The sequence below is a fragment of the Thermobia domestica genome, chromosome 11 (assembly GCF_964235325.1).
Source record: "Thermobia domestica chromosome 11, izTheDome1.hap1.1, whole genome shotgun sequence".
NCBI lineage: Eukaryota > Metazoa > Arthropoda > Insecta > Zygentoma > Lepismatidae > Thermobia > Thermobia domestica.
The window spans coordinates 128,970,853-128,989,720 of record NC_137464.1 but is presented as its reverse complement, the minus strand read 5'-3'; the positions used below and the strand labels follow the sequence as shown (position 1 = coordinate 128,989,720).

The 18,868-nt window shown below is 36.3% G+C and overlaps 2 protein-coding genes across 3 annotated transcripts in view; one reads left to right on the top strand and one right to left on the bottom strand.

The window, feature by feature from the left end:
* The window catches only part of snRNP-U1-C (small ribonucleoprotein particle U1 subunit C), a 272,411-nt gene that overhangs the window by 70,466 nt on the left and 183,077 nt on the right, over positions 1-18,868 (bottom strand). The gene's annotated exons all lie outside the window — the stretch shown is intronic.
* On the top strand, positions 13,581-14,291 carry LOC145665275 (uncharacterized). Its single transcript, XM_081732569.1, has one exon. It carries the CDS (start codon positions 13,581-13,583, stop codon positions 14,289-14,291), a length of 711 nt encoding a protein of 236 aa, XP_081588695.1.

Genomic DNA, 18,868 nt, shown 5'->3' with positions numbered 1-18,868 from the left:
TATTTTCAGAGCAACAATGTCTTTGAAACGTTTCAAAACGATTTCTCGAGTTCTCCGATTTGATGACCGTGGTACAAGGACACACCGATATTTGAATGATAAATTCACACCTATTAGAGAGTTGTGGGAAAAATGGGTTGAGGTCTTACCAAAATGTTATAATCCAGGAGTGTTTGTCAAAATTGATGAACAGCTTGTGGCATTCCGTGGCGATTGTCCATTTCGCCAGTATATGCCAAAAAAGCCGGAGAAGTATGTATCAAGTTTTGGGTGTTATGTGATAACGATTCCAGTTATGTTTGGAACATTCAGCCGTATACAGGAAAGTGTGATGGTGATGCAAGAGAAAAAACCAAGGGATGAGGGTTGTACTGGACTTATCATAAGGTCTAAAAGGACATAACATAACGACTGACAATTTCTTTACTTCATACCAATTGGGTCAAGAGCTGCTGAAGAGAAATCTTACTCATGTTGGAACAATCAGAAAAAATTAACCTTCAATACCACCTGCACTCCTGAATACCAAGAATAAGCAGAGATATGAGTCCACATTTGCGTTTACAAAGGATACAACTCTAGTGTCCTATGTTCCAAAGAAAAATAAATGTGTTATCTTACAAGGTACCACGCATGGTGATAAGAAAGTAAGTGATAATCAGGAGAAAAAAACCGGAAATAATCACAACATACAATGCAACAAAAGGATTATCGATACTTTAGATAGAATGATTTCCGCTTATTCTTGCAAGAAGAAGACTAACAGATGGCCAATTGTGGTGTTTTGCAACATGCTATTTCAGCTGTTAACGCATACGTACTATTCAAGTCTGTGAATCCAGCATGGAGAGAAAAATGTTTCGATAGGCGAAGGATTTTCTTGGAAAACCTGGGAGCTAACTTGATCAATCAACAGACTGAAAGAAGATCGGCACTACCAAGATCATCAGCTTCAAAGAACATAGTGCAAAGAATTCAGAAGGAAGCCGACAGTTTGCAACAGTCACGGAGCTCGTCGTCTATTACTCCATCAAGAAAAAGAGGAAGATGTCATTTGTGTGTAAATACAGACAACAAAAGCACATTACGTTGCATAAAGTGTCAGAAATTTACTTGTAAGAAGCATGTGAATTATACCTGCACAAGTTGTATATAAAAAACGTTGAAGCGATATATATATATATATAGTGAACAGTTCCAAGAAATTTTACTCAAGCATCTCAGAGAATGTAAGCACGGGAATAAATTCGTGCCATACATGTACGTGCTCAATTTTGTACAAGGGTTTATAAATTAAAATGTATATTTTCTTATCCTAAAATTTGTTGAAGCTAGAAAGAATGCGCACTTACACAATTATACAGAAAAGATAGGTTCTAGGAGACATTATTTCTTGAAAGGTTTCTAAAATACATACTTCTAACAACTAAAACAGACTTTGTATATCATTATTTATTTTGCTATAATGTAAATATTTTTAACAAGTAATTACGTAAAGCTACAATGTTAAAATATGTACATAGGACTATCACTAAACAGAAGAAAAGTTTATTACATGAATTAAATTTTAATGACCTTGATTGAGTGTATAAAAAAACTACTCACTTACAGTTTGTACAAGATCATAGGAGTGAAATGTGCATATACTTCACTCCTACACCCTTGTACAACGTGCAAAGCCTTAGTACACAAGTCAAGATGGTTTAGCGGTGACACGCAAACAAGTAAACTAACTTTACTGCTCCACCATTCAAGTATATACATGAAAAAAGCATAATGGGTCCAAATGGACCCGAGGACCTTATGTGTACACACCAAACGAGGACCTTAGGAGGGTTAATTAGGCAGCTAGTAAAAAACAGCAGCTTTCGACTCCAGCCGAGTTTAAGCTCAACCTAAACTCAGTTGACCAAAGTGAACTGACCCGACCCGACAAGCTGGTAATGGAAACACGGCATTTCCTAAATAAGTGTCACATTTAAATTTTACTTAACATAAATGATCAAATCTCTGTTTTAGTTGCCATCGAGATCTAATCGGGAAATTATATGGCTTCGAATGGGAAACTTGCTCTTAAGAAACTGATACCATGTTCCAGTTGTGAATAACTAACTATATGGCCTATGGAAGCTGGAGATTCGATGTTGCGTTCACAAAAGCTCTCTACTGACGTCTATCCTTAGCCAAGTGGATTCAGTTTCTACTTTGTCTTCCTATTTCTGCGAGATCCATCTTAATATTGTCCTCCCATCTGCGCCTAAGTCTTTCTAATGGTCGTTTTCCGATTGGTCTTCCAGTTAAGAGTTTAAAAGAGTTTCTACTTTTTTCCATCCTGGCTACATGGCCTGCCCACCTAAGACTTCTAAACTTTATGACCCTAACAATGTTTGGTAAACCGTATAAATTATGTTCCTCGTTATGAAGTTTCCGCCATTCTCCATTCCCGTTCCTCTTGGGTCCGAATATTCGTCTCAGGATCTTGTTCTCAAACACTTTCAGTCTATGTTCTTCCCGCAGAGTAGGCGACCATGTTTCGCAACCATACAGAACAACAGGCATGATTATCGTTTTATATATTTTAAGCTTCAAATTCCTAGACAGAATTCGCGACGACAAGAGATTTTGAACTGAATAATAACACGAATTTCCTGTTTTTAGTCGACCTTTAATTTCTTCGTGAATATAATTTTCGTCTGTTAATACTGATCCTAGATATTTGAAAGTATCCACTTTATCAAAAGTATTATTTAATATTTTAACGCAATCATAATTTGCCGTATTACGGTCCCGAAGCACTTCCATGTATTTAGTTTTCTCTGCATTTACTTCTAAACCCATCTCCCTGCAAGCGTTTAATAAGACCTTTGCATTTCCTTCTATTGTTCTCCTATCATCCCCTATTAAATTTACATCAGCAGCATACGGCATAACCTGGTGAACACCGTTCAACTCTGGGTCTGGTTGCTACCTTTGATTTTCCTTATAGCGTATTCCAGAGCAAAGTTGAATAATAATGGCGACAACGCATCTCTTTGTTTCAGACCATTCTCGACGTGAAAACTCGTGAACAAAAGTTTTCCTACCCGGACTTTACTTTGTGACTCATTTAAGCATACCTTAATTAATGTAATTAGTTTTTCAGTATTCCAAATTCTGTAAGAACGTTGTACAACGTTGCTCTCTTAACCGAGTCGTAAGCCTTTCTAAAACCAATAAATAGTTAATGTACCGAGGTATTGTAATCCGACTTCTTTTTGAATATTTGGCGAATGCTAAATTTTTGGTCGATAGTTGATCGATTTCGTCTAAATCCGCACTGATAATCTCCAATAATTACATCTGCGTACGGAGTCATCTTGCTAATAGAATGTTTGGAAGGATTTTATAGGATGTTGACAAAAGAGAAATGTCTCGGTAATTATTACAGTCAGTTTTGTTGACTTTCTTGTGAATTAGAACAATGATTGATTCTTTCCTTTTTTTTTTTCAATTCTTCCTTGTTGCAGATAAGGAGAATGAGTTTGTGTATCTTGTTTCACAACTTGTCGGCTCCAGCTAAAATTAACTCAGGCGGAATTTCGTCTACATCCGGAGATTTGTGTTTCTTTAATTTCTTTATAGCAATTTCTACTTCTATTCGGTTGGGTTCTGGAATATACGGTTCTGCGGCGTGTATCTCATTTTCTCCACGCACATAAGTTTTGGCGGCTGCCTGTTAAGCAAATCGTCAAGTAAATCTTTCCATCTATTTAACATGCTATCACTGAAAACTGTTCCGTCAGCTTTCTTTAATGTATAAGCTCGAGGCTGATAGCCTTTCTTAAATTCGTTGATTCCCATATATATGTCCCGAATGTTCTTATTCTTACTATTAGCTTCAAAGTTCCTTAATTTTAGGTTTCCAAAAATTGCGTTTCTTTGTTCTAAAAGTTATGGAAGTTTCCCGCCTGATATCTACGAAATTTTGTGTAGTTATTTAATTCGGATTGTGTAGCCAAAGTAATTTTGCCTGATTTCTCTTCTCTGGTAGTTTAATACATTCCTGGTCGATCCAAGGTTTGTTTCTACGTATTTCCGCGTGTCCCAATTTTTCTTTTGCCGAAATTTTAATGCTATCTCTAATTTAAATCAAGTATCCTCAACACTAGTGCACTCCGAATCTTCTAAAGCCGAGAATCTATTCGAAACTTGAACCTGGTACTCTTCCCTTACCTATCTCTCTTCTAATTTCTTTAGATTAAATCTCTCCGTTTTCAGACATTGAATATTGCCTTTATTCAACGATAATCTCTCTCATATTATCGCTACTATCGCAGTGTCACGATCAGCCCCTCTAAACAACCGGACATCAATTATGCTAGATTGTCTTCTTCTATCTAGTGATCAATTTGATTATATGTTTTTCCGTCTGGTGAGGTCCAAGTGTATTTATGAACGTCGCGATGTGGGAATTTTGTACTCTTCACGATGAGGTTTTTGGATGTTGCGAAGTTCACGAGTCTAACACCGTTGTCATTACTTTCCTTATGCAGACTTTCGTTCCCTATAATTGGTTTGAAAATATCCTCTCGTCCTACCTTCGCATTGAAATCCCCTAATAGAATTCTCATATGGTATCACGGGAATTGGTCAAATATTCGTTCCACTTCTTCGTAAAAACTGTCCTTTATATCATCCTTATCTTCTGTTGGGGCATGTACATTTAAAACAATAATATCACGCCACCGACCCTTAATAGTTATAAAAGAAAGTATGTCAGTAACAAATTCAACCCGCTTAATTTCTGATATTATTCGTTTGTGAACGAAAACCCTGTTCCTAATTGATTTTTATTTCCTTCCCCGTAAAAGAATGTAAAACTTTAGGAATTCACAGTTTCATTTCCTACTCACCTAATTTTCTGGACTCTTACTAAGTCTATCCTGTATTTCTCTAACTCACTCGTTACGGATTTTAACGCACCTGACCTATGAAGACATCTAGTATTCCATGTTCCAAATCTCGTCTTTTTTTTTTATTTTTTTATTTTTTTTATTTATTTATTTATTATTATTTTTTTTTTTTTTGCTGAGGTGGTGTCAAGTTGTCAGTCGTTGTCCGTGGCTTCTGGGAATGTTGCTGAACAAGTTTTTTTTTTTTTTTTTTTTTTTTTTCAGGATGAAGTTGTTAGCCTTACGCCGCAAACCCCCAACCTGGAGGACCACTCCTTGTCTGTCCGCGACTGCTTATTGAGTATATTCGCAGCTAACCTCTATATCTAGAGGCCTTCTCTTCTATCCGCAACCTGAGGACTTGCCATGCCGTGGTGACAGGAACACGTTACATGGTTCCAGTTGTGCCTATGATATGAAGTTCCGTAAGATATTCTCTTCTTTCATTTTAGGACAATCCTTGCACTTTGTGAGTGTCACTATAAGCACTTGGATAAAGCCATGATACTAGCATTTTTAGAGTAAATAATACATACATAATAATCATATTAAGTTAACTAACTTACTTTACTCACCATCGAATTGCTTGTTAAATTATTTGAATGACGTCACCAGTTTTGATTATACATTGCGTGGTTTTGACATGTTTTATAATAATCAAACATTCGTGCATAATATTCCACTGTACTCTTTACCTCCCCATCCAAATAAATGTAATTTAAAAAAAAAAAATTATAAACAGGACTTAAATCCAAGCTTAAACTGTCGACAACTACGGAAGTAAGACTTTACTGATTACGCCACGCACCTCGGATTTGTCTTTTTTATTGTGTATATATTTCAATGTTCATTTTGTTGTGCAACCTACAAGCTTAGGCCACCCGCCACTTGTATGCCTTTTTTTTTTTTTTTTTTTTACTTTTTCTGTTTTTGTTATATTCTATGACTGATCTCTACATGGCAATTATATATTTGTTCAGTCGAAACGTCCAGCGCTTTATTTAGATAGTGTATTTCTCTCACGCACTCTGGTGTAAACTGTTACAATCTGTTTACCAGGGCTGGCAATGTCGACATCACAAAGATCTAAGAGGAATATTTAAATTCTCTTTGTTTTCTCGACGTTTTTTCTAAATTACACCTAAACACAGCTACAGTATCCCGTTCTAAAACTTTAATCGTTTTCGCGGTTCTCTCATTTACATCCTTTAACTTTTGGCAGTCTTCAGTCTGCTGTTCCTTTATATAGGTAATTTTCATTCACAGTTCTCCTGGAAACCATGTATATCAAATCACTAACTACTACACTAATTTTCATTACAGTATTTGGGACACTGGGATATAATTTTTGCGAACCTCGTTTGTTAAAATCGACAAATCAGATTTTACTTTAGTTACATTATTTACACAAAAACACTTTCTCTGAAAATTTTAGCTGGACCTGACTTAAATTTTTCGTTAACCGTCACTTCACTTTCTTAATTTCGGGTTTTACCGACGACAATTCTGTGGATATTTCACCGTTCAAGTTCGAAATAGAGGATTTTCTAGACGATATTTCTGAAAATAATTTCCGTTCAAATTCAGTTAGAAATAGACCTATGGCAATGGGGTCGCCAATTTTTTTTTAAATAATATATGGCGATTCCTTAGGAACTGAATATAGTATAAACAAATCTTGAAGCATAGCTCGCCAATTTCTGTAATAAATAACAAGAAAAATTAAAATATATTACCTATGTTTTCTGAAAAATTCGACAACTTACTGAATTTATGACTGTAAAAAATTCACTTTTCGAGCATAATATCTGATTATTTAGTTAATCCGTTTCACCAGACCTCCAGGAACTTGCTGAAGTAACATTCCAGCTACGAAACCTTCTTGAGTACTCTCGATTAATGCAGGTCGAAACCATATGTATAGTATATTACTTTCCATTTTAGTAATTTTCACCTATCTTCACAAGTTATTGCATTAAAGTTTCCATTAAATAAGTGCCTTAATTTTGAAACGTTTTTTTTTTATTCATTGAAGATATTCCAAAAATAAAAAGAAATAAGTCTGAAAATTTAGTGTTAAACAGAAACGACAAAACAGAAAAGGAAATAATAATTATAATTTTAAACAAATATATATCAATTGAAAAAAAAATGAAATGTTTGTCCTTGCAAATTTACTCATGAAGAACATTGTATTTGATAAAAAAAAATATTTACTCAATAAAATTTACCAAATTAAATTTAGGGTGAACTGACCAGTAAATGACCAGGTACAGTTCGATGCATAGAAAATGTTACAGAAAGTTCAACTTAGAAACAAACTGTTGCGCCGTGTGCTTATATGTTCAGAAATACACTGCTCATCGACTAATTACTTCCAGTATTCAACTCACCTCACGCCCTCCTTCACCACTCCTTGTCTAAAGCCGTAAGTGACGTAATATACTCTTTCCATCAGACGAAAAAAAAAAAAAACGCGAACCAGTTTACAAGGTTTATAGCCCTAACACCGTCTCTTTCATTCGTTTGTTCTGCAATGCCTTTCTAGAACATGAATAATACAAAATGTAACAAAATGTTTCCCAGCTTCATAAACGCCCTTATTTGCAATCTTTCCCTTCTTCAAAGACTGCATATCACATCAACCTAGAAAGATGCTCCTTGTGAAATCTATGAAAATTGTTAATCATAGCAGTAGGATTAGTGCTTCCCAAAGTCAGTAATGCGCGCGCAGACCTCTAAAAACTACTGACAGAAATGAGTGTTATTAATTTCTTTTCAGTAATTGCAAGCAAATTTTTCAGTTGGCGTCATTTGGACAGGACAGAAGGGTGTAATTGCCCCACTCCCTTGAGCATGACAAATACATACTATTTGATAACATGTATAATAATCTTATATATAAAAGAGAACGCACAAATCCTTTGTTCCCTCATCACGCTAATACGGCTGAACCAATTTCTTTCATTTTTGGGGGGTTATTAGGATTTGGACCCTAGATGGTTTTTATCATATCACTTTAATTTTGAATTACCAGTGTCTTGAGATAATTGACCATTCAAGTGTCCATAACGTACAAATCCTTTGTTAGTTCATCATAGGTAAAAATAAACGTATTTATATGCAACCCGCATGACCGTGTCACTCGGCGGGTTAACATAAATGACAGGCGATATAATGTTAACATTTACTGCAATCTACTATGGTTTTTATCATATCACTTGAAAGCGAAAAAGTAAAAATTATCTAAGTAACAAAGTTTATTGCGTTCCGGGGTGACCCCAGCGAAGCGGGGTGAACGCTGCTAGTCTTATATATAAAAGAGAACGTACAAATCCTTTGTTCCCTCATCACGCTAATACGGCTGAACCAATTTCTTTCATTTTTGGGGGGTTATTAGGATTTGGACCCTAGATGGTTTTTATCATATCACTTTAATTTTTAATTACCAGTGTCTTGAGATAATTGACCATTCAAGTGTTCATAACGTACAAATCCTTTGTTAGTTCATCATAGGTAAAAATAAACGTATTTATATGCAACCCGCATGACCGTGTCACTCGGCGGGTTAACATAAATGACAGGCGATATAATGTTAACATTAGTGCAATCTACTATGGTTTTTATCATATCACTTGAAAGCGAAAAAGTAAAAATTATCTAAGTAACAAAGTTTATTGCGTTCCGGGGTGACCGCAGCGAAGCGGGGCGGGTTAACATAAATGACAGGCGATATAATGTTAACATTTACTGCAATCTTCTATGGTTTTTATCATATCACTTGAAAGCGAAAAAGTAAAAATTATCTAAGTAACAAAGTTTATTGCGTTCCGGGGTGACCGCAGCGAAGCGGGGTGAACGCTGCTAGTATACTAATAAAAAAAAGTTCGATCTCAGCTCACGCCAAGTAAACTTTGTGGTGGACAGACACCGTGGGCGTGAGTTCTCCCGTTTCCTCCCACTTTCTTCATTCCACCATTTCATTAATTGCTCATCATCACCGTCTCCTTTAGCCTATCCCGCATAATCATGGGACGGAAAACTTAAAGATTTCATCTTTTTACTAATAAAAATATGAAACTATTATGTCAGCGGAGAATCTCCGCCTCCCCTTGCCCCCGGGTAAGATCGAAAATCACGCTGCTTTTAACAACAAACCTATATAGTTATCATACCACATTGCTAGACCGCTTACTTTTGGTTTCAAGAGTCGAAGAGTTGATCTCAAGCCATATAAGTTCATGGAGGACATTGAGAGGGAGATTCAAATATGGAAACAGAAAGGGATGATTTACATATACAAATTTAGTTGAGTTGAGTTGATTTTGAGTTTAACGCCCCTTTCAGCAGCGAGGCTATAGATGACGAGACCTAATGATTAACATGGAGTCCGAACCACATGGAGAAAAATGATTGGACAGCATCCATATTATCATGAAAATTGTGACTGAAACAGAAGGAAAGGTTCCGAACTGCGAGGATCACATTAGGCAGTTGTCATATTAAGATGGAGAACTCTTTTTACAGAATCAGATGATTGCGAAGGGGGCAAGATCTTAAGATGTGGGGAAATAAGAATTTTTAAAAAATCTTTAGCTTCCGAGCCGGGTTTCGAACCAAGAACCTTCTAGTTATCAAACCATGACTTTATCCACTCAGCCACGGAGAATTCTTTGAAATCTGTCACATAATTTTCCTTTACGTACTAAAATTGGGATATTCCAAACGTTGTCTCGGTGGATGCGCTGTTCAAATGGGGTGCAGACCTCTTGTAGCTTAGTTACAGGGTGTATAATGAACTTCCCCTTGTTCAGTAACACTTCTTAAGGCAGTAAAAGTTCATTCCTATTGTGTTAATTAAGTTACATTTTATAGCATTATCTGATAATGTGGTGCCAAATACTTTGCGTCGTTGTGTTGCATGGATGTTTAGTGTAAGGGATTCCTACTTGGATGGTCTTGACCATTCTTATTGACTTTCTTCTAGCCACGCTTATACTGTGCACTCCAGAAGTTCAATTTTGAAGTAAATGTAGTCGCAGCTAGTTTAAGACAAAATTATTTTCAAATATGATATTTGTTATTACATGCTTTTCTTTAACTTGCGATTGTTCAATTTTGATATTAAATCCTACTACCTTTATGTAATTCATTTCCCTACGTCACATCATCATCAGTATGTTTGCACAACGACGACAGTCGGGTGGTAATAAAAAAAAAAATCATTTTTACTGTAATATATGTAACTTACAAATTTATGCAAATTTATAACTTACAAATATCAGTGTTTATGTCGTGACTTATCAGATGAGGATTTAGTGAACGGTATTCCTACCCTGGTGGTCCTAGGTCTTGTCAATTCTTGTTACTTTTTTATTTTAGCTACCCTCAGTTTACGCATTCAGATCTTCAAGTTTAAATCATATATAATAGCAGCCAGTGAATTAATTGTAGCTGACATTATTTTCCAATATGACACGTTAAGACATACTTGTCAGTAGCTTACAATATTCAACTTTGAAAATAATGATAGCTACATTTAATTCACTAGCTGCTATTATATCTGCTTCAAGCTTGAAGATCTGGAATGCATAAACTAAGTGTAGCTAAAAGAAAAAAGTAACAAAAATGGACGAGATTTGAACTTAGGAACACCAACGTAGAAATCCCGTTCACTAGAACCTCATCTAAGAAGCCATGACGTAAACATGACTATTTGTAAGTTATAGCATCGAAATGACACCATTATTAGAATGTGCAATAACTTTTTTCTCTTTTTTTCTCTTCAAAAACGTAACATATTTAAGACGATTTGTTTCATTTTCCATTAGAATTTCGAAAAAGATTATTTGTGTTTGAGTATATTGTCTTTTTTATCAGAGAGTTCTACCAAATACAACTCAATTCACAAATCAGAAAGAACTCTTGCTGCCTTAGAAAATGTTCCTAAAAAGAGAACTGCACCATGCACCCTGAACGGTGCCGTAACTAACTGGAGCGCGGTGCGGGATGCCCACGGCAGAAGGGGGCACATTTGTTTCGTAATTCCTCTTTGTAGGTTTTCATATAATTTCACAGCTTTTCCTCAATGTCTAAAATGCACACCACTTTAGCCTTAGAAGAAAAGGAAGTTGTGAAGGAACAATAGATTGTAATGTCTACTCAAAACATTTATCACCTCTCATTCAAGACATTAAAAGTAAACAAAAAAAAAATCTGAACCACAAAAGAGAAGTTCCACGGTATCTGAAGGTTTTTTTAACAGTCAAACAGATTGTCTCTTCTGCGGTATTAGTTACATCAGGAAGTGCTGGTATTAGTTATGTGAAGACAGAAGTATTTGTGAAGATTATTATTGAGTTTTACAATAGTCGTTTAGATGAATGGGCGAGTACCGTGAAAGGAAGAACAGAATATTGTTGACATAACCTGCACACCGCTGACTATTTACCAGTACTCTTGTAGCAGCAACTTTCGTTCTGGGCTTTGCATACCGCTACAGTTCCAGATACAAGACGCGAAACGTAAAAAATGAAATTTTTGAGTTTTACGTCCCACGGTTATGCCGGTTAGGCTAAAGGAGACGGTGATTATGAGTAATGAATGAAATGGTGGAATGAAGAAAGTGGGAGGAAACGGGAGAACCCCGAGAAAACCCACACACACGGTGTTTGTCCACCACAAAGTTCACTTGGCGGGAACAGGGTTTGAACCCGAGACCCCTAGCACCAGAGGTGAACGCTCTACCACTGAGCCACCGCGGCCCCAAGAGGCGAAACGTAGTAGGGCTGGCCGACCCAAAAACAAAGATCAACAGCAAGCATTTTTGAAAATTTGCTCTTATCTAGAAAATAATGAGGAATAAGCAATTGACAGTTTCACACTTACAGGACAAAATGAAGGAATTTCTGGAAAGAGAATATTCAGAACAATTTGGAAAGAGTTACATCGAAGAAAATTAAGACAAAATTATTTATTTTGTTCAAGAAGAAGGTCTTCATGATATTGTGACGATAAGGGAAAATACATAACATATTCTCATATCTTACTTCATCACTCTTGAAGAGGATGAAGAATCACAGAAAAGAGATATCACCGAAACAGTAGCTCCTCTTATTAAAAGTGATATTACGTTCTCCACTCCTTACAGATCAGTATCCAAGTGAAACATTTCTGAAACTAGAATTTACCCTTTCTTTCATACCTGATTCCCTGCAGAGATTGTTAAATCGTACTTTTGTAGGTAAAAATATAAATCGAAAGGCAGCAGGAATAGGTCACGCAATTACAAAGGCAGCTCCACCATGCGCTATTTTTGCTATCTTACAACTTGGACTTGCAGTACAGGTTCATCACTTATATCAGTCACAATTTCTTGTGGATACGCTGCTTGCTCTGGGATTTAGTTCTTTGTATGAAGAAGTTCGGCGTTTGGAAAGAACGCAGCGGATTCAGTTACTGCAGATAGGTTAACAGGTGATACCAAAATACCAGACATGACATTTTGTTTCGCTGCGGACAATGTAGATCACAATATACTTATCATTGATGGCCGATGGACTTTCCACGGAATGGGGATCATAGCTATTCTCACACCAGGACAAAAGACGGATCGAGTCATCCTAAGAAGAAATGTAACTAGTCAGGACTTGACAGTGAAGAGTGAAATTACAATTATAGAATATCGTTTTGCAAAACATCTTCGTGATGCCGTTGTCTTCAAAGAACCTCCACTGCTTGACAACTATGATAATACAATTGATGTGCTTTTCGAGCTCTTGCTGAACTTCAAACAAGAAATCCCTGGATGGTAAGGAATGATGCAGATTATTCACCAAGATTTTGAACATCCAGTAAATCATTGATTATGTTCTTACCTATCATAGACTTGTACTCTGGGGATAAGTTTTGCATTTTATCTACACTAGACTTCATTTGCAGACTTGCTTCCAATCATGCTCCATCTACTATAACGTTTGACCAGTCTTTATATTGGAAAGCTACACAAATCATTACAGATGCACCACAGAATTACCATTTTAAAAAACATCGTACTGATACTTTGATGTTTTTACACATTTATGAATCTGCTCGGTGCAATTGACGCACTGATGGAAGGGACAGAACTTCGGAACATCATAGAAGTTCTTTACGGTGAAAATACTGTACATGATGACCGAAAAATCAGTAGAGAGAGCTTTTCGTAGCCATCTTTTAATAGACCGATGTTTCAACCACTTAATTGTCTCAGAAAGTGCCATAAAGTCGGATATGCTGATCGAAATAAAGGAAATTATTGACACAAGAAAGACAGAGCTTGGCCAAGGGTCAGAAACAAGTTTGCTTTAGACCAACTATCAGAGAAGGCTGCAGGTTGCTCGATCACTCATCAAAGCAGATCACGCAGGGTCTAAGGATGATGCACCTGCAAGCGGTGTCAGACTGTCTGCCAATATTTGCTGCTGAGAACACTATGACTACCTAAAATCTGCATACTTCTACGTGCAAGAAATGAATCAATTGTAGAGCATACATTCTGATGTATATACTGCATTTTCCAAGGGATTCCATGTGAATCTAGATCTAGTAATCGACCAGACATTAATGAGATCCTTGAAGAGCAGTGGCGGGTTGACCCATGGAAGTGGCATGACTGAGGAAATGCATGCTTTGTGGACAATGTCTACACCAATCTCATCTCAATATTACGATGTCATGCAGGAATTCAATGGTCTTACCTACACAATCAATCATCAGCATCGAGAAACAACATTGTCAAGAATTAAAAGAGACCCCTGCGACTTGCAGAAGATCAAAGAAAAACTTGTAACCTGTAAGCCATTGTCACCAGACCCATCTTTGAGAAATATTGTTACGGGTGTAATTGCCAAAAAGAATGTCAATGTACATAATTCAGAGACGGTCGGGAAAAATATTGTACGAAATATGGTTGGAAAGCCAATTTTTGGTGTGTCGTTTAAAAGAAAAGACCGAGCAAAAACCCTTGCCGACGAGACCAGAATTAAAATAGACAAAGGCAGAACTACTGATTCTGTTCTCTTCTACCAGCGGTTTTTCGTAATGTCAAAAACTGGAGAACTTTCTTCAGAGCGTGTATTGAGCTATGAGCTCAGTCCATTTCTATCAGCCTTATTTGAAGCCAAAGAAATCTTTCGTAAAAGTAGCAACGCTCAACTGGCTCATACGATGAAGGAGTATATTATTAACCAATTGAAGCAAGCTATCATGGATTCGGCTCCACCAACTGAACATTATGTGTTAGATGGTGGTTTACTTCTTCATCGCTTGCCTTGGAGGAAGAGCGAGAGTCATGGTGCCATTGCACGTTCATACACATAGCTTACCATAAAACATTATGGTAAAGCAACTGTTTTTGACGGTTAAGAAGCTGGTCCTTCCATCAAGGATAATACACATCATCGACGAAGCCAAATCACCCATTCGACTATCGGCTTTAATACAACAACAGAGTTTGTATGGTAAAGATTATTTTCTTGCCACATCTAGCAACAAAAGCAGGCACTAATTCACATAGTGGCAGAAGAACTGCAGAAAAGGGGCTGCAGTATTATTAATGCATCAGGAGATGCAGACAGACATCGTCAAAGCAGCTGTCATCAAAACAACATCCAAGGACATTGATTGGGGAGGATACAGATACACTCATCATCATCATCCCCTATTATGCTCAGCTTTAGAATAAAGGCCTACATTTTCGTTCGGACAAATCCACACTTCATAAGGTAAATGACATCAATGAAATGAAGCGTGTTACTGTTTGCAAATACGTTCATGTTAAGCAAAAATTCTGTTAAATTTTGGTAAAAATAAGAGTAAAAAAACTACTGTTTAGCATTTTGGTGTAGCAAATGTATGTTAAGACCATAAATATGATGAGTAGCCACTAGAATAACTTTTGTAGGATGAAAACTGTAGAATGTGCTATTTATTGCCTATAGGGTGGGCCGAAAACGGCCGAATTTTTTTTTTTTTTTTTTTTTTTTAGAAAATTAAGATTAAGTACCGTGCAAAAGTTGTATAATGTTATATTATGTTTCCTCACCAAAACAGAGCCGGATTAAAAGATATTTAACCGGGCCCCGAGGGCCCCAAAGAACGTTAATTTTGAAAAAAAATAAGTAGCCAGCAATGAAAACATTATTAAAATATATTTTTTTTAGAAAGTTAAGTTTGAGTGCCATGCAAAAGTTGTGTTATATTACGTTATGTTTCTTCACCAAAATAGATCCGGATAAAAATATATTTAACCGGGCCCCGGGGGCCCAAAAGAACGCTAATTTTGAAAAAAAAATGTAGCCAGCAATGAAAATATTATTAAAATATATTTTTAGAAAGTTAAGTTTCAGTACCGTGCAAAAGTTGTATAATGTTATATTATGTTTCCTCACCAAAACAGCCGGATTAAAGGATATTTAACCGGGCCCCGGGGGCCCCAAAGAACGTTAATTTAAAAAAAATAGTTGTGAATAGTGAAAATATTTTTGAAATATATTTTTTTAGAAAGTTAAGTTTGAGTACCGTGCAAAAGTTGTATAATATTATGTTTCTTCACTAAAATAGAGCCGAATAAAAAGATATTTAACCGGGCCCCGACGGCCCGAACAAACGGTAATTTTGAAAAAAAAAAGTAGCCAGCAATGAAAATATTATTAAAATATATTTTTAGAAAATTAAGTTTCAGTACCGTGCAAAAGTTGTATAATGTTATATTATGTTTCCTCACCAAAACAGCCGGATTAAAGGATATTTAACCGGGCCCCGGGGGCCCCAAAGAACGTTAATCTAAAAAAAATAGTTGTGAATAGTGAAAATATTTTTGAAATATATTTTTTTAGAAAGTTAAGTTTGAGTACCGTGCAAAATTTATAATGTCATGTTTCCTCACCAAAACAGAGCCGGATATAAAGATATTTAACCGGGCCCCGGGAGCCCAAAAGAACGTTAATGCTGAAAAAATATGGTTGTGAGTAGTGAAAATATTATTGAAATATTTGTTTTCGGAAAATTAAGTTTGAGTACCGTGCAAAAGTTGTATAATGCTATGTTTCTTCCCCAAAACAGAGGCAGATAAAAATATTTCACCAGGCCCTGCGGGTCCGAAAAGTGTTATTATTTTTTTAAAAAATATATACCATTATTTTAAGTATGTATAGAAAATTGGTTAAGATTCCTAATACTTTAACTTGACCCCAGGATTTTAAATGTTCTGATCTGATGTGCAGCTCTTTGCCTGATTGGTGTTTAGTAGATATAATAGTACGGACACAAATACATAAGGTAAGGTTGAAAAATTGACCAACAAACACCAAACCAGCGCAGAACTCACCACGTGGAGATGGCTACACAGCGAGTTCCTCCCACCCACCCTCCTCTCACTTAAAGCTCCTTAGCGGAATCCTGGAACAAAATATTGAGATTTATGTCCGAAGCTTGGTAGATACTTTCGTGCTTCCAGTTTTGCGCGAATATAACCGTCTCGTGCAACACTACCGCATAATTCTGAAGAAGATTCTGTTACTACCTTTAGACACTTCTCCAAAGCCTGCGTGTGGAAGGCGAACGTGACAAACTGAAACCTCCTCTTTTCCACAATCATTTCGGTTGGTTCTTCTATTGATACGTTAGCCGAAAATGGAGGTTTCGTTACTATTACTTCTGACCAATCGGTCAAATCGATATAATCCGCATATTCTTCAGTGCTTTGCCTATTGCAATTGTCAATTAGAACTATAGTTTGGTATTTTCGGCCATCAAAATAGAGACCCTTAAAATTAGTAGCTTTGCACTGTAGACGGTTTCTTTTTCTTTTTTGCTAGTTTTGTACGGATTTTGTTTTTATCTACTACTTTGTCTTAGTTTTGTTCAGTAAATTCATATCTTCTAAAACAGCGGATACAATTTTAGCAGCCGACCTATTCGATATACCTGTTAAATCTTTTGCGGTACTCTTTGTTTAGGGCTTACTATTGTTTATTTAGGTTTACTTTAGATTTTATTCTCTAAACGATAGCTCCATGCGAACTCTTCATCGTCTGAATTCGGGGTGGAAGCGCTTAATGTATGTTCCAAGTACGGAATTGAGGCTAACGATTGTAACCCTCTTGTAATTGGTACCGTAGCATCATAATCGATCTGTGTGTCATGCTTTCTTTCGAGCCTATGGGTTTCTGCTTCATCTACATTGCAACTCGTCATTTGTCTCTGATTTCTCTGATCTAATATGAGCTCCCACTCCAAAAGCGGTATATAATTTGATTTACCACACTTACAGGTTAATCTATCACAGCATTTGCAAGAGAAAATATCACGTAACTTCTGAGCACCGTTCTTAAATTTCTTTAATTTGGCTCTTAATGGGGTATATCTCATTTCTTAATGGGGTTAATGATCGTTTTGCATTTTGAGTTGTAATTCAAAATCATATGCTTAATTCGAAGTCAAGATAATACAGGAAGAGAGGCTCGCAGCCATATTGTTTCTAGTTTATTTGAATTCAGCAATGTAAGCGCCGCCTTCGGAAAGCCAGTGTTATGTATTTTGCATCCAGATGCGAAAACGTTATATTCTCTGAGAGTTCTGAGGTGGGCTCAACACAAAGGTTTTTCGTGTGTTAATATGGTAGTTATGAAAGTTAGTTAAGCTCTTAATAGTTATTTGCGTATATTGAAACCATTTCATGTTTTATGTATTAATAGTATTGTCTGGTAAAATGTTTTTATTACCTAAAACCATTTTATTTGAACAAAAAAAATGGGAACTTTAGGGCCACGGGGGCCCGGTTAAAAATTGTTTTAAAATCAACATATTTGACATGGCTTCATTTCGTACCAATGCACAACTTTTGATAACTACTCAATTCTGAATATCTGAAAAAAAAAATTTCGGCCCACCCTACTACTTATAGGTTCGTTTTAAGTATAATCACAGAGTAGGATATTGGTAAATATTGTGGATGGATCCGATAAGTAATCAATTTTTAATATCATTTTATTGTTGTTGTTGTAAAAGTAATCTGATTCAAATCTTAATAAGATAAAATTATGTTGTGTTTAATCAGAACAGAAAAAGTAAACATTATCATGCTGTAAGTAGTTACGCATGAGGTTTGTTATTGTTTATATGTCGTCTAGACATAATGTGTAAATAATGATGAAAAGACAGAATTTAAGAAAAGAGCGTGTAAGCTCTATGTTGTTATAAAATATTTTGTGTACTCAGCTTTGTTCACAAATACACATTTCGGGTATGACATAATATGCAGTTTAGCAGAAATGAATTGTCTGAGAATTTTGGACATGGCACAACAATCGAGAAATGAAAGTTTCTAACAGCTGTGACATTTTGACGTCATTCCAAAGTTGAGGGGACACATTCCATCGTCTGGAAGATGGAATAAAAACCTATTCTTTGTTGGAAGAAGGAGGAAGTTTGGATAGAGCGGTTGAAGTGCGAACATCCGAAGAAAAAGCTGAACGAGGTTCTACGATACCTCGGTCGCAGGTTCGATACCACACGACATCCCGTTGTCGGGTGACAGCTGGATACCAGACATCAAGTTCCAGTTCAATCATCGCCCATGGTTTCAACAACAGACTTAACAGGTATGTCATCGGCTCTGTTGTGGCCTATGTTAAATTCTCAGAAGTTTATAAGTTCTGCGACTGAGAGTGTCATGTTATATCCAAAAGCATAAACATCACACAGTACACTTCAAATTAATTAATCAGAATATATTTGATATTTAAATATAATTGCTTTCACTCATTTGTTATTAACCTCTCGCTAACTATGGTTTATTCCTGTCCATTCCGGATAGTGGACAGAAGCGGCCGAACTGCATCAAATTAAGCACTTTCATCCCCATTAATTTAGGCACAGATGCAGCTTGGTTGTCA

What these genes read in the sequence shown, in the direction of transcription:
- LOC145665275 (XM_081732569.1), top strand. Translation starts at nt 13,581, where the DNA reads ATGACTGAGGAAATGCATGCTTTGTGGACAATGTCTACACCAATCTCA.